The sequence below is a fragment of the Scyliorhinus canicula genome, chromosome 17 (genome assembly GCF_902713615.1).
Source record: "Scyliorhinus canicula chromosome 17, sScyCan1.1, whole genome shotgun sequence".
In the NCBI taxonomy this organism is placed as follows: Eukaryota; Metazoa; Chordata; class Chondrichthyes; order Carcharhiniformes; family Scyliorhinidae; genus Scyliorhinus; species Scyliorhinus canicula.
In genome coordinates, this window is record NC_052162.1 from 97549610 (window position 1) to 97565945 (window position 16336).

At 43.9% G+C, this 16336-nt stretch overlaps 1 protein-coding gene across 1 annotated transcript in view; it reads left to right on the forward strand.

The window, feature by feature from the left end:
• LOC119951922 (interferon-inducible GTPase 5-like) overlaps nt 1-14715 on the forward strand; it is a 34375-nt gene extending 19660 nt beyond the window's left edge. The window contains exons 2-3 of the mRNA XM_038775316.1: nt 8795-8957; nt 13465-14715. Of these exons, the coding sequence (XP_038631244.1) occupies nt 8938-8957; nt 13465-14668 (1224 nt within the window). The 5' untranslated portion in view covers nt 8795-8937 and the 3' untranslated portion in view covers nt 14669-14715. The remainder of the gene's footprint in view (nt 1-8794; nt 8958-13464) is intronic.
• The last annotated feature ends 1621 nt before the right edge of the window (nt 14716-16336 follow it).

The following is a 16336-nucleotide window of genomic DNA, read 5'->3' on the forward strand; positions in this document are numbered from 1 at the left end:
CAGCGGGCTGCAGTGGGGCACGTGCAAGCCGCACAGGCCGCAGGGCCACACGCCCGAGAAGCGCAGGAGGAGCACCATGCCGTGCGGGAGCCACAGCACGAGGATAACGAGGAGGAGGAGGGTGTGCCACGGCCACGGAAGTGTCCGATGGGACAACGTGTGTACCGGCCCCGCATGACCTTCGAGGGCCTCTCCCGGACAGGGAGTGCAGGAGGAGACTCCGGATGAGCCGGGAGACCGTCGCTCACATCTGCCACCTGATGACGCACCTGGCACCACGTGGGACCGGGGGGTGGACATGCCCTCCCAGTGGCCATCAAGGTAACAGACGCCCTCAACTTCTTCGCAACGGGTGGTTCCAGCCGCTGAGTGGGGACGAGTCCGGCATCCCCAGCCATCAGTGCACAGGTGCATCCAGGCCGTCACTGACGACCTGTACAACATCGCGGACCGGTGCATACAGTTCCCCAAGGACCATGCCCATCCGGATGCCCGCACAGCGGGTTTCGCCGCTGTTGCCCAGATACCCATGGTGCAGCGGGCGATCGATGGAGTGCACATTGCCATGCGGTCCACCTCGGAGGAAAGGGCCATGTGCCTGAACAGGAAGGGTACGTACTCAATTAACGTGCAGGTGGTCTGTGACCACAGGATGACGATCCTGCACATCTGCGCCAGGTACCCTGGCAGTGTGTATGACTCCTTTAAACTGTCCCAATCGTTCATCCCCGCCATGTTCGAGGGACCCCCCCCCCCCCCCCCCCCCCCCCCCCCCAGCCCCGGCCCCGCAACCTGTGGGCCGGTTGCTGGGTGACAGGGGAGGGGTTATCTGTTGCGGTCGTGGCTGATGACGCCTATACGGAGGCCACAGACCGACGCGGAGTGCCACTACAATGATGCCCATGCAGCGACCCGGAGTGTGGTCGAGAGGTGCTTTGGGCTGCTGAAGATGCGCATCAGGTGCCTGTGCCGCTCTGGGGGGGGCTCTCCAGTACCCGTCAGAGAGGGTCGGCCACATCGTTGTGGTCTGCTGCGTCCTGCACAACATAGGCCAGCAGAGGGCGATGTGCTTGAGGAGGAGGCGGACGGTCAGGATAAGGCGAACTCTTCTCCAGGTGAGGGGGTGTGTGAGGGGGAAGCAGATGCACGGGACATGGGGGATGGACGGCAACAGGAGGCTGCCCAGCGCCACCAGCTGGGCCAGCAGGCACGGATGTCGCTGGTAGCTGCACGTTTCAGCGACCACGGTGGGGGTCAGTAGTGATGGGCATGGGCACAGACAGCAGAGTTTGGCACCTCCCCCACCCCTGTACTGGGCCGTGGAGGCCGCGTACACTGATAGCCCCAGGCATTGGAAACTCAGTCCCATGCCCGACACCGTCACCACCATTGTCTCCATCGCGGATGCCACCCGTGCGGTGTTGGCCTGTGTGGCAATCATGACCGGCACCATTTCATGCTCCTGGATGTGGACGCACTCCTCCACCTGCGTCTGCAGGTGCTAGAAACCGGCTGTCACAACCTCACACCCCTGGGTCCTGTCATAATATACATCTATGTATATAATGGAGTGCAGACAAGCAATGATTGACACACAGGATGACCAGTCAGCACACAGAACAGAGCAGCCAATCACCAGACAGGACACTACCACTATAAAGCCAGAGGTCACCAGGGTCCAGCTCTCTCAGGATCCAGACTCTGAGACAGTCAGAGCTCGTGAGCTAGTCATTGCAAACACCATGTGGTAGATAGTAAGTCTGGTCAGGCGAGCGTTCGGTCTCCAGTCAAGTCAGCATAGTGTCAACCCACAGTCGGAAATGTAAATAGTTAGCTGTTAAATAAAATCGTGTTGCATTTCATTGAGTGTTGGAAGTCTGTCTCTTGCTACACTGCATCAAGTGCAGCCCACCTAGACCCAGCCTACACAACACATCACACGTCTGTGTGTGTTGAATGTCTGTGTGCTTTTAATAATTGGTGTTATCACAATTCTGAAGCCCAGAGCTCAGCGGGTGTGGCGTGAAGGCTCTGAGATTGGACAAACTGAAAAAAGTGTACTGGCTGTAATTTTCTCTGTCAGCAGGGCAGGAAGTGAAGCTGAAGCTCAACATCAGCCATGATCGTATTAAATGACCGAGTAGGTTTGATGGGCCATTTGGTCTATTCCTTCTCCTATTTTGTATCTTATGCTCATCTTGCAGAAGGTAAAAGCAGAAGCTCCTCAGAAACTAGTGAGTTTACAAGTGAATAACTTCATATTTATCCACATTATACTGCATCTGCCTTGTACTTGCCCATTCACTCAACTCTCAATCACCCTGAAGCACCTTAACATTCTCCTCACCACTCACATTCTCACCAAGTTGTGTTTCACCAACAGGAAATAAGGCCCATATCTTCCTGATTCCCCAGCGTCACATTTAGGGGGTTTCCCAATGATGTGCTGGGAATCTCTCTGGGACGTTCCCACGTCAGGGTTTACCTGGCAATTTCCCAGATGCGCTAACTTCCTTTTGGACAATTGTGCTGGGCTGGGAACCATCCGACAAGAGTGATTTAACTTTTTAATTTTGCCAGTTTTACCCTGATATTTACTCGGAAAGAGTTATGTGATTAAAGCTGGGAATGTTGAATCCAAGTTTAAACGTAGCAAGGCTCCTAAATTTTCAAACTGCAGAGCTGGAACAGACTGTATTCCTCCAGACAGGCCTAGAACTGCCTGACCAGCTGCTAATAGCCACATTGTATCCATCTCTGGAGAATCTGCTTTTGTTAGTGGAGACCTGCACAGACTTGGTGGCACTCAACTTAACAGGGGACCAGAGGCATGGTGTGATCCGGCATACTCTTGACAGTTAGAGGTACAATAACCAGTTTTGTGACCTCCAAATCACCTCGTTGGACCTTCTTGCCCATGGCCAATGCTAATATTGGACACAGACAACAGAATCTTCGAGAAGGGTCCGAAGAGGGGTATAAAAAGAGGCAAGCTGGAGCATCAGCCCTCTCTTCCTTTGTCCCTTCTTCAACGGCGTTTCCAGAAAGACCACCCTGGCAAGACAACCTGGACCAGAACCAATCCTTGGCGAGAGGGCAGTCTCAAATCGACGATTGCAGATCCTCAGGCATCAGCCAACCTCAAAGACCGAGGAAAGCCTGTACCAGCCTTGTTGAATGGGTATTACTAGTCCTTCCAGTCAAGCAGTTCAAATATAGTGATAGGTACTGTTATATTCTGGTGCTTGGTCGGTTGGAATAAGTGCACTAGAGAATGCCTAGTACAAACATCAAATGTTTGTTATTAAACAGAAACTTGGGTTAGATAACCATAAGAAAATTATCAAAATGTACTAACTATTATAAATTATCTGAGAGTTACCTCAAATATGACGAACCACTAGGACAATTAACTCCAGACTCCCTGAGGTAACTGTGTCACATGGTTGTTCTCTCCTGCCACCTGATGGTTGGAGATCATATCTATCACTATTTATATGATTGCTTATGTACATTATCACATCCCCTTTCCTTTGAAAATGTATAATATTTACAGACAGTATTTGAATTTAATACACACGATCATATGCATACTGCTTCCATTATTTACATGTTTACAGTCCATCACAAATTCAACCTGTCTGGCTTTCTTTTGTGTCTTGTCGACCTTCTAAACATTGGTTGAACTTGTGAGTTTGCTTATTTTTCAACTGTTGTTGAAGATGGTTCTTGCTGTGTTTCTGGGCTTTGCACATTTTCAGCTTGTTCTGTTTCTGTGTGCTGAGGTAGTTGTCCTGAGATTACTTTTAACATCATCCGGTGGTTCTGAAACAAGGAGTTGCTGAACCTTCAGCAAGGTTCTCCTGTTTCTTCTTAGAACTTGCCCTTCATCGGTCACGATGATGTATGACTGCTGACCTGATGGTTGTATTACCTTTTGCACACTTCAACCATCCACATTCATCAGGAATTTCTACCCTGACTGTGTCATGTGTTGCTAACGGCTGCAGACCTCTTATGCATTTATTATAATACCTCTTCTGCCTCTTTTTTACAAAATGTGAGCTTCTTCACAAGTTTTCAATTCATTGGTTCCTGTGGAATGCATAGTAGGGGTTTTCTCAGCTGTGTATTCATCAACAATCGTGACGGTGAAAATCCATTTATTTATGGTGTTGCTCTGTAGCTGAGTGACGCAAGATATGGATCATTCCCATCTTTCATGCATCTTTCAGCCTTCCCATTGCATTGCGGATAAAGAGGACTAGAAGTAATATGCCGAAAATAATAGCCGAAAATCATAGACTTTACCAGTCTATTCATGACTACATTGTCACTCATGACAATTTAAGATATTCCGTGACGAGCAAAAATTTATTTGGCATGTTTGATGACACACATGGTTGATGAGTTTGCTAGTTGTACCACTTCTGGAAAGTTGGAGAAATAGTCAATCACCAACAGGTATTCTTTTCCTGCCAGATAGAACAGATGAATGAAAAATGAAATGAAATGAAAATCGCTTGTTGTCACGAGTAGGCTTCAATGAAGTTACTGTGAAAAGCCCCTAGTCGCCACATTCCGGCGCCTGTCCGGGGAGGCTGGTACGGGAATCGAACCGTGCTGCTGGCCTGCTTGGTCTGCTTTAAAAGCCAGCGATTTAGCCTGGTGAGCTAAACCAGATCCATTCCCACTTTCCGCCATAGACTTGTAACTATTTCGCCCATTTGCATTTGTTCTTTTCATTGTTTGTACTGCAATTTCCATTAAGTTGCACAGTTTTCTATCATGATCTGAATGTCTTCATACCATTGCTCTGGCTCTTTATTTGCATTTTGCAATGCCTAAGTGCCCCTCATGAATCTTCATAGAATCATAGAATTTACAGTGCAGAAGAAGGCCATTAGGCCCATCGAGTCTGCACCGGCTCTTGGAAACAGCACCCGACCCACACCTCCCTATCCCCATAACCCAGTAACCCACAGGCAGAGCCAGAGGGCGGCGAAATGTACATAAACTAAATTAAGGGAAGGACAGGATAAACCTTTCTGTACAATAAAATAAATTAACGTGGTAAAAAATGTATATAATTGTTTATAAATGTGAAAATGCCAATAAATTTTTTTTTAAACCAGGTGAGCACAGGAGCTGTAGTCAATGTTTCCTGTAGCATTAGCCACTCTTGCTCATGTCTGTCAAACCATTGGAAAATAGTATCCAACAAGCATGTTGTTTTTGTGATCGATTAGGAATAAATTTGCCATCCTGAGTACTGCTTTTTTGTCTGTTGGACGTGGCATGTTTAATTTCGCCTTTATCTTCTCTTGGTCAGGTTGTATACCCCTAGCAGAAAGTATGTCTCCCAAGAATGTGATATTTTCGACATCAAACTGGCATTTGGTTTTATTCAACTTCAAACCTTGCTTTTTGATGCTTCTCAGCACTTTGATAAGCCTTTTGTCGTGCTCTTCTCTTGTTGAGCCCCAAACAATAATGTAGTCTACGTACAATCTGACACCTGGAATTCCTTCTACGATATGTTCCATTGCCCTATTGAAAATTTCAGATACTTAAATAATATCAAATGGCATTCTGAGAAAACAGTATCGCCTGAATGGAATGTTGGTCTGTGCAGTGTCTGCGCGTTCTCCTCGTGTCTGTGTGGGTTTCCTCCGGGTGCTTTGATTTCCTCCCAAAAGTCCCGAAAGACGTGCTGTTAGGTGATTTGGACATTCTGAATTCTCCCTCTGTGTACCAGAACAGGCGCCGAAATGTGGCGACTCGGAGATTTTTACAGTAACTTAATTTTGCAGTGTTAATTTAAGCCTACTTATGACAATAAAGATTATTATTATTATGAAAGGTGCACATCTCCTCATCCAACTTGAGTTGCCAAAAACTCTGATGCATCTAGTTTGCTAAAACATGTCTCTCCTGTCATCTCACACGTAATCTCTTATTTGTACGGAATTGGATAATGCTCTCTCTTTATGTTTAATTGAGATCTTTGGGATCCACACAGATTCTGAGGTCATCATTTGTTTCTTCACGCAGGCCATAGAGTTCACCCAATTCATTTGTTCATCAATTCGTTTTATCACCCCCAGATTTGTCATTCTCTCAATTCATTTTTTAGCTCCTTTCATGGAGCTGGTACTCGCCTTGGTGAGTGAATGACTGGTTACGCACTCTTTTAACTGGATGGCAAGATTCCAAATCCTTGAAATATTTCTGGAAATGCTTTCAGGATTGAATCCACTGACATACTTTACATGGTTACAGCACAGTCAGAACTGTATATACTTTTTACCAATTAAAGTGCTTCACAGGCTTCCACTCCTCATAATGATTCACACTTAGCCTCTACAATGGAAAACCGAGGCCAATGCACTCTCAGATATCCTTAATCTCATCTCCATTTTCATTTCAACTAGTCCAGGACATTGCCTGTGTTGGTCTTTTATCTGGTCATTCGTATTCATAACCCCTAGACAGGAATCGTGATCACACAAGAACATGGATTCCTGCGCTCAATGTCCGCCATGATCCCACCGAAGTATGATTGGTATTGATTATCAGCATGCCACATTACAGCACAATATGATTGGTAACCATCTTTACTGTGTACTCTTCTGAAGTTTGCAAACCACTGCCATCATTTTTCTATGCCTGTGTCGGTTGGACTCGGCAAATTTTAACATTTTGTCCACTTTTCGTGTCTTTATCATTTTCATCGGCATTCCCCGAATATCGCTCCGGTCCTTATGGACTTAAAGTCCTCTTTGTCCTCCTTTTCTGAATGCTGACTTTCTCCCATTCCTCAGGCTTGGTACATCTTCCAGCAATATTATTTGACTTCTCTTTGGATTTAATACTATCCATAATATCTTTTGACAGCCTTAGTTGTGCTGATTTTCTTGTTGTGCTTTTGTACCAGAAAGGAATGTATAATTATTACAATGCATACATTCATTACTTAAATAGTAGCCACTGCCTATCGACTGTCATGTTTTTTCATGAGGTTCCACAATCCATTGTACCCAACTCACCCCTTATACCTTCTTAATTTACTTTGTTTAGATTTAGGATTCTAGTTTCAGATGAGACTTCTTCACTTTCCATAGAATCTCCACAGTGCAGAAGGCCATTTCTCCCATTACATCTGCACTGACTCTGGGAGCACCCCGGCCAGACCCACTTCCCCGCACTATCCCCGTAACCCACTTAACCTGCACCTGTTCGGACACTAAGGGGCAATTTTAACATGGTCAATCCAACTAACCTACACACTGTGGGAGGAAACCGGAGCACCTGAAGGAAATCAACACAGACATTGGGAGAATGTGCAAAATTCACATAGACAGTCACCCTAGGCCAGAATTGAACTTGTGTCCCTAGCACTGGGAAGCAGCTGTGCTAACCACTGTGCCAAGGTGCTGCCCAGACAAATGACGAATTCTCTCCATGTTATGGTCACTATTTCCTAAAAGAGTCAACACAACAAAATTATTCATTAACCCCTTCTTAATGCATAATCGCAAATCTAGGACAGCCTGTTCCCAAGTTGGTTCCTCAACCTACTGGTCTAAAAAATCATCTCTTACACGTCTGCCAAGGTATTGTTGCGTATTTGGTTTTGCTCAGTCACCCACGATTACTGTAGTACCTTTGTTACATGCATTTTGAATTTCCTGTTTAATACTATCCCCTATATTACCACTATTTGGAAGCCTGTAGACAATTCCCACTAATATTTTCTGCCGCTTGTTGCTTCTTAGCTTCAGCCAGCCCAAATCTACATTGAGATTTTCAGAGCCACTATACACTCTCACTATTGTACTGATTTTATCCTTAATTAATACCACTTCACTTCCTTTCCCCTTTTGTCTATCCTTCCTAAATATTAAATACCCTGAGATATTCAGTTCCCAGTCTTGGTCACTATGATGATATGTCTGTGAATAGTATTGTACATACGTAGCAAATTGACCTCCAACCAGCTGGTGGTGTCAGACCTTGGTCAGTGGCATGGGACACTTGCCAGTTGGTGATAGGACTTACAACAGGACAGTCACTCCTAGAGTAGCTCCCAAGGAATTCAAGTAACTTTGTCTGTATGTAATTCTGGTTAGTTATCCTTCCACAGGTTTGACAATAAATCATCATATTAGTTGAACATTGGGCAGCACGGTGGCCTAGTGGTTAGCACAACCGCCTCACGGCGCTGAGGTCCCAGGTTCGATCCCGGCTCTGGGTCACTGTCCGTGTGGAGTTTGCACATTCTCCCCGTGTCTGCGCGGGTTTCGCCCCCACAACCCAAAAATGTGCAGAGTAGGTGGATTGGCCACGCTAAATTGCCCCTTAATTGGAAAAACTAATTGGCTAATCTAAATTTTTTTTTAAAAATGTTAGTTGAACACATATATGTTCTGTGTGTATCCTTGTTAACAGTAGCACCACAGATCACAACAGTCACCTGCAGTGGTGACAGTTGAACTGCGACTTAAACCAGATCAAATGTAAAAGCACATTTTCCATTTCCACTCAGCCTGCACTCTGATCCACATGTGGTGCTACTTCCCACAAATATTGAGGGAGAAAAACAAGAATCTTCACATCCCATTCCTTCCCTCACAGTCTGACTTAGTGAAGATGGAAAAAGTTCCGTCAGGGATTTTCTAGCTTCTTACTCCTGTTCACAGCCTGATTGAGGATGGTTCCTCACACCAGTCTTGTACTTTATCTGATGGTGAATAAATTGCTGCCATTCACACTCTCTACTTTCCTTTCAAAGGAGAAAACACTACAGTACCAAAGACAAAGAAGTGACATCGGGGGAGGAGCCACAAGTTGCTGTCCTCTCCCCCTTTCTGAGGAGGAAGCTCTGGAATCGCTGGACAGTCACACTGGGAAAGCAGTGAGAGACAGAGAAGCAGGATGGGAGGAGCCAGCTCCAGGTTGGTCAAGAAACTCATAGAACATAGAACATAGAACAGTACAGCACAGAACAGGCCCTTCGGCCCTCGATGTTGTGCCGAACAATGATCACCCTACTCAAACCCACGTATCCACCCTATACCCGTAACCCAACAACCTCCCCCTTAACCTTACTTTTTAGGACACTACGGGCAATTTAGCATGGCCAATCCATCTAACCCGCACATCTTTGGACTGTGGGAGGAAACCGGAGCACCCGGAGGAAACCCACGCACACAGGGGGAGGACGTGCAGACTCCGCACAGACAGTGACCCAGCCGGGAATCAAACCTGGGACCCTGGAGCTGTGAAGCATTTATGCTAACCACCATGCTACCGTGCTGCCCATCATATTGTGTCTCTTCAGTTCCTCTGTTACAGCACAACCCGTCATTGCAATACACAAGAACATAAACTGTGGGATTCTCCACCAGCAACACACCCACATCCGAATGTTTCCCAACAGCATGGGATGGCCCACAATCGGAAATCCCATTGGCCGGCCATGGGAACGGACAATCCTGCTGCTGGCAGGGGTGCGCTGTGCCAGCTGGTGGGACAGAGAATTCCACCCAAGAGCTAGGAGCAGGACGAGGCAATTCAGTCCCTCAAGCCCATTCTGCCATTTCAATACAATCATGTTGATCTCCTCCTAGCACTAACTCCACTTTCCTGCCCGTTCTCCATAACCCTTTAACCCATTACTAACTAAACATCTGTCTATCTCCTCCTTAAATTTACTCAATGTCCCAGCCTCCACCACACTCTGTGGTAGTGAATTCCATAGGTTCACGAGGCTTTGAGAGAAGTAATTTCTCCTCATCTCTGTTTTAAATCTGCTACCCCTTATCCTAATACTATGACATCACATTCCAAATTGCCCCACAAGAGGAAGCATCGACACTACATCAACTTTGCCAATACCCTTTATCATCTTATATACCTCAAATAGTTCCCCACTCATTATTCCAAACTTGAGAGAGTACAGTATAGGCCTAAACTGCTCAATCTCTCTTCACAAGACAAGCCCCTCATCTCTGGAATCAATCTAGTGAACCTCCTCTGAACTGCCTATAATGCTACTGCTGAATCCATGGTGGGCAGAACGCATAGACGGAAGTAGAAATTACCGAACAAGGTTTATTTCAATACATTTACAATACTCCTCTAAGCGTCTCCTTCCCCAACCTGCACTCGACAGGGGTTTTTATTCAACTGGGGCTGTCCTTGTAAAGGGGAAACCCCGCCCTAGAAAGGACTGTCTGTCTTAAAGGGGAAGTTCACATTCCAGGCAGGTCACAGGAAATTGTACAGTCCTGATCCCGGGACCACCATTGCAATTATACCAGCTACTATAACCCTTCTGAAATAAGGGGACCAAACCTGTGCAACTTACTCCAGGTGCGTTTGTGGTATTATCATAACTGTCAGTATTACAAGGGTTAATGTAGTACCATTAATAGCCACTAGTGGGAGCTCCAGTCACTACTATATAAAGCAATGGTGCTCGATCTTGGGGGAGGAGTGTATGTAGGAGATAGCTAGTGAAGGTCATAAGAGCAGTTAGTGTGAGAAGGTTAGATTAGAGTTTATACCAGTGAGTGAGATTAGCAGTAGGTGAGTGTGGTTAGATGTTATTGATCAATTCTGTATTCCAAAAGAACTAAGTGTCGAAACCCAGTTTACTAATGTAAATAAAATCATGGCTTTGTTTGAGTAAAAGCTATACTTGGTCTTTGTGGAACACTACATCAGCCATCCTAAATAAGCAACACAAAGAACACCACAGTGTGGTCTCACCAATGCCTTGTACAGCTGCAGCAACACTTCCCTACTTTGCTATTCTATCCCATTAGCTCACAAGGCTAAATCGCTGGCTTTTAAAGCCGTCCAAGCAGGCCAGCAGCACGGTTCGATTCCCATACCAGTCTCCCCGGACAGGCGCCGGAATGTGGCGACTAGGGGCTTTTAACATTAACTTCATTGAAGCCTACTCGTGACAATAAGCATTTTTCATTTCATATAAAGGCCAAAATTCCATTTGCCTTCCTTTTTACCTGCTGTACCCACATACTATTTTCTGCAACTTATTCACGAGGACACCTAGATCCCTCTGCACTGAAGCACTCTGAATTTTCTCTCCATTTAGATAATAAGTAGCCGTTCCATTTTTCTGACCAAAATGAATAACCTCACAATTAATCTACATTAAACTTTATCTACCAAATTTTGGCACACTAACCTCTCCATATCCATTTGTAAATTTCTTATTTCGTCATTGCAACTTACTGTCCCACCTGTTTTAGTACAAATGTGGCGATAGTACCTACATCCAAGTCATGAATATATATTTAAATAGTGGGGTCCAAGGACCAAATCCTGCAGCACTCCACTAGTTACATCTTGCCAACCAGAAAAAGACTCATTTATCCCGATGCTCTCCCTTCTGTTGGTTAGCCAGTCTTCTGTTCATTGTTTAATGTCACCACTTGTAATGCGAGTGTACTGAATATTTCTACAGCTCATGTACCTCCATTAAGCTCTCCCCTTCTTCAGCTCTTCAGCAGAGGAGGCGTAAGCTCAAGAATCAAGGTCCTCAATTTGGGCTTCACCCAAAACCAACATCGCAACTGAGCCTCACAAATACAAATCAAAAGACACAAACTTGTGTGAGCTCAGACAGACTGTGGAGAGAATTCATGATGATGCACAAAGGGCAAGTGATGAGGAGGAATTGGGGCGATAGATAAGGGAGTGACTATTCTCTTTTGGAAAAGGAGATGTTCCTCCTCAACTGTGTTAACTCAGTACCCAGATCTAAGCTGTCCATCAGTTAAAGGAGTGTGAGTTATCTTCAATCAGAGACTTGGTAACTGGTCATTCATCTCATTGCTGTTGAGGAACCTTACTGTCTACAAATTATCTTCATAATCAGCTACAAAACCAGTCATTATGCTTCACCAGTAATTAATTAGATGTGAAATGCATGGGGATGTTCTGAGAATGTGACAATGTGCTGCATAAGTACAAGTTATGTTAGTAAAATAACACAAAATGTGAAATGTTTTCTTTCAGAGATCAGTCTTTGAAATCTTCACTCTTCAATGAGGAAGAGTGAAAAAAGCTGAAGTCTGATTATGAAAGAGGTGGTGTGGAACAATTTGCAAGATTGGTACAGAACAAATTAAGTGTGAGGTCATGCATTTTGATCGGAAAAATAGGAAGGCAACTTATTATATAAATGGGGAGAGACTTCAGGGTGCTCCATTATAGAGGGATACGGGGATCCTGGTTCATAAAAACACTAGTATGCAGGTACAACAGATAATAAAGAAAGCTAATGGAATGTTGGCATTTATAGCTGAAGGAATTGAGTATAAAGGTAAGGAAATGTTGTTGCAACTATACAAGGCATTGGTAAGACCGCACCTGGAGTATTGTGCACGTGTTTCCCCTTATTTGAGGAAAGATGTAGTGGCTTTGGAGGCAGTTCCGAGGATGTTCACAAAGGTTGATTCTGGAGATAAGGGGTTTGTCATATGAGGAGAGATTGAACAGTTTAGGCCTATACTCTTCAGAGTTTAGAAGAATGAGGGGAGATCAAATTGAGGTGTATAAGATGCTAAAAGGAATGGTTAAAGTAGATGTTTCCTCTGGTGGGGCATTCTAAAATGTGAGGTCATTATCTTAGAATAAGAGATAGCAAATTTAAAACAGATTTGAAGAAAAACTAATTCTCCCGAAGGATTGTGAATCTGTGAAATTCGCTACCCCGGAATACGGTGGATGCTGAGACAGTGAGTAAATTTAAGGAGGAGTTAGACAGATTTTTAATTTGTAATGGGTTGAAGGGTTATGGAGAATGGTCAGGACAGTGGAACTGAGGCCAGGATAAGATCAGCCATGATCACATTGAAGGTGTTTAGGCTCGAGAGGCTAAATCGCCTCCTCCTACTCCCATGTAATATGTTCTAGGGAGGAGTTCTCCAGCTGATTTCACAATCCAGCTCTTGGTCTGTAGCATTGTAGGTCGCAGATGAGGAACATATCAGTCATGATAGAATGGTGGAGCAGACTTGATGGGCCAAATGGCCTAATTCTGCTCCAATATCTTCTGAACTTATGAACTCCAGATGCTGACAACTTCCTGGCAACTGAAGACTTCTCCAGTTCCTTGCCACATTCCATGAAAGAATATGTTAAAAATCCAAGAGCACATCCTATTTACTGCAACGGCCTCCAAAATAAATACAAGTTAATCAAATCTTGCTTTGATTATCTTTATGACACTGAGAATAAGACTAAAGAATAGTGAAGGATGACAAGTCCCTTTGATCTCAAGCTCAATATATCTTTTAGTGTCGCAGATAAATTATTCCTGCTCCAGTGATTTCTGATTAAAAAATCAATCAGTTCCAATTGTACTTTCACTTCTATCTTTGATTGGGGAGATTATTCACAGTGTAACATTTCCATTCTGTTCCACAGAGATCAACAGCCTTCCAAGTCTCCATTCTTCAATCAGGAAGAGCTTCAAGGTCTCCGTTCTGCTTATGAAGAGGATGGGCTGGTAAAGGCTGTTTCTCTGATACAGGAAAAGATAAAAGATTTGGATGCTATAAAGCTGAACATCGCAGTGACAGGAGAATCAGGCTCAGGGAAATCCACCTTCATCAATGCAATGAGGGGACTCCAGAATGGTGATGTGGGAGCCGCTCCAACCGGAAACAAAGAAACCACAATGGAACCAACCCCGTACTATCATCCCACCCTACCGCAGGTTTGTTTCTGGGATCTGCCAGGAGTTGGAACACTAAAAGTCACAGCAGATAAATACCTGACGAAAATGAAATTCGAACAATATGATTTTTTTATCATTATCTTCAACGCTCGATTCAAAGACAATGAGGTAAAACTCACCGGAGAGATTAAACGGCTGGGGAAGGATTTCTACTTTGTTCGATCTAAAATTGAGTATGATCTTGAGTCGATGAAAATGAGTGGGATGAAATTTAATGAAAAAGAAGAACTGGGAAAGATCAGGGATCACTGTGTTAGCAAGTTGAAAGAGGCTGGCATTTCATCATCCGGCGTTTTCCTGATATCAAGCTTTAAAATTAATAAGTTTGATTTTCCTGCATTGCAGGAAACCCTCTCAAATAACCTCAATGATATAAAGAAACATGCTTTCATGTTGTCACTTCCAAACGCAACAGTGAAGATTATAGATCAGAAAAGAAACACATTGGAAAACAAAATCTGGATGTTGGCCACAATGTCCGGAGCATTGGGAGCGGTGCCAATTCCTGGCCTGTCCCTTGCTTGTGACATTGGAATACTGGTTACAGCAATCACAGATTTCCGTCAGTATCTGGGTCTGGATGATGCCTCTCTTCAAAGACTGGCTAATATGGCTGGGAAACCTGTGGGAGATCTGAAAGCCGTGGTGAAAACTCCCCTTATGGGTGAAATAAATAAGGAATTTGTGATCAGAATGTTAACTGGTACTACTGTTGTTGGAATTTCAATAGCTGAAGTTGTCCTTGACTTCATACCAATCATTGGTTCGCTCTTTGGAGCAGCATCATCATTTGGCATGACCTACAAGCTGTTACATAATGTACTGGATGATCTTACGCAGAACGCAGAGAAGGTAGTGGAGGCTGCCTTTGGGACTGCTCCAAAATATTAGTACATTGAACTCCAGTAATACATTAAATATTCAGGAAAGGAAAAGAACACAGATGTTTATATAGCATCTGCCATATCGTCAGATCATCCCAAACTGTTCCGCAGATAATCAAGCATTTTTGAAGTGTTGATCACTATTGTAATGTAGGTAAATATTGCAGCCAGTTTGTGCATCGCAAGCTCCAAAATAATTCAATAAATGCAATTAAGGACAAGTTAATTTCCATTGAATAATGTTTGTTGAGGAATAATATTCCACAGAACACCAGGGGAACTCCCATGATCTTCTACAAATTAAGTCAAGAAATGTTTTATATCGATACAGTCAGACGTGGCTTCGGTTTAATGTCACAGTTGAGAAAAACACATTTCCGCCATTACAGCAGTCAGTATTTCAATGGAATATGACTTGGATTGTGTTCATGTTTCTGGACTAAATGGAAGCTAGTTCCATAATTCCATAAAGGGGGCAGCAGGGTAGCATGGTGGTTAGCATAAATGCTTCACAGCTCCAGGGTCCCAGGTTCGATTCCCGGCTGGGTCACTGTCTGTGTAGAGTCTGCACGTCCTCCCCCTGTGTGCGTGGGTTTCCTCCGGGTGCTCCGGTTTCCTCCCACAGTCCAAAGATGTGCGGGTTAGGTGGATTGGCCATGCTAAATTGCCCGTAGTGTCCTAATAAATGTAAGGTTAAGGGGGGGTTGTTGGGTTACGGGTATAGGGTGGATACGTGGGTTTGAGTAGGGTGATCATGGCTCGGCACAACATTGAGGGCCGAAGGGCCTGTTCTGTGCTGTACTGTTCTATGTTCTAATTATAATATTTTCATATCAAACAGAATTTATTTTTTCTCTCCAAAAAAAAAGTTAATGGGGGGGGGGGGGGGGGTTGTTGGGTTACGGGTATAGGGTGGATACGTGGGTTTGAGTAGGGTGATCATGGCTCGGCACAACATTGAGGGCTGAAGGGCCTGTTCTGTGCTGTACTGTTCTATGTTCTATGTTCTATTTCACCACATTGCAAATTCTGCGTTCATCCAATATTATAGAGTCAATTGCAGTCCAATCCAATATTATAGAGTTAATTGCAGTGCAATCAAATATTATAGTCAATTGCAGTGTAATCCAATTTTATAGTCAATTGCAGTGTAATGGAATAGTATATAGTCAATTGTAGTGTAATCTGATATTATAGAGTTAATTGCAGTGTAATCCAATATTATTCAGTTAGTTGCAGTATAATCCAATAGTATAGAGTCAATTGCAGTGTAATCCAATAGTATAGTTAGTTGCAGTTCAATCAAATATTATAGAGTCAATTGCAGTGTAATTCAATATAATAGAGCTAATTGCAGTATAATCCAATATTATAGAGTCAATTGCAGTGTAATCCAATTTTATAGTCAATTGCAGTGTAATTGAATAGTATATAGTCAATTGCAGTGTAATCTGATAGTATATAGTGAATTGCAGTGTAATCCAATATTATAGAGTCAATTGCAGTGTAATCCAATGGTATAGCGTCAATTGCAGTATAATCCATTATAGAGTGAATTGCAGTCTAATCCAATATAATAGAGCTAATTGCAGTGCAATCCAATATTATAGAGTCAATTGCAGTGTAATCCAATATTATAGTCAATTGCACTGTCATCCAATACTATAGAGTCAAT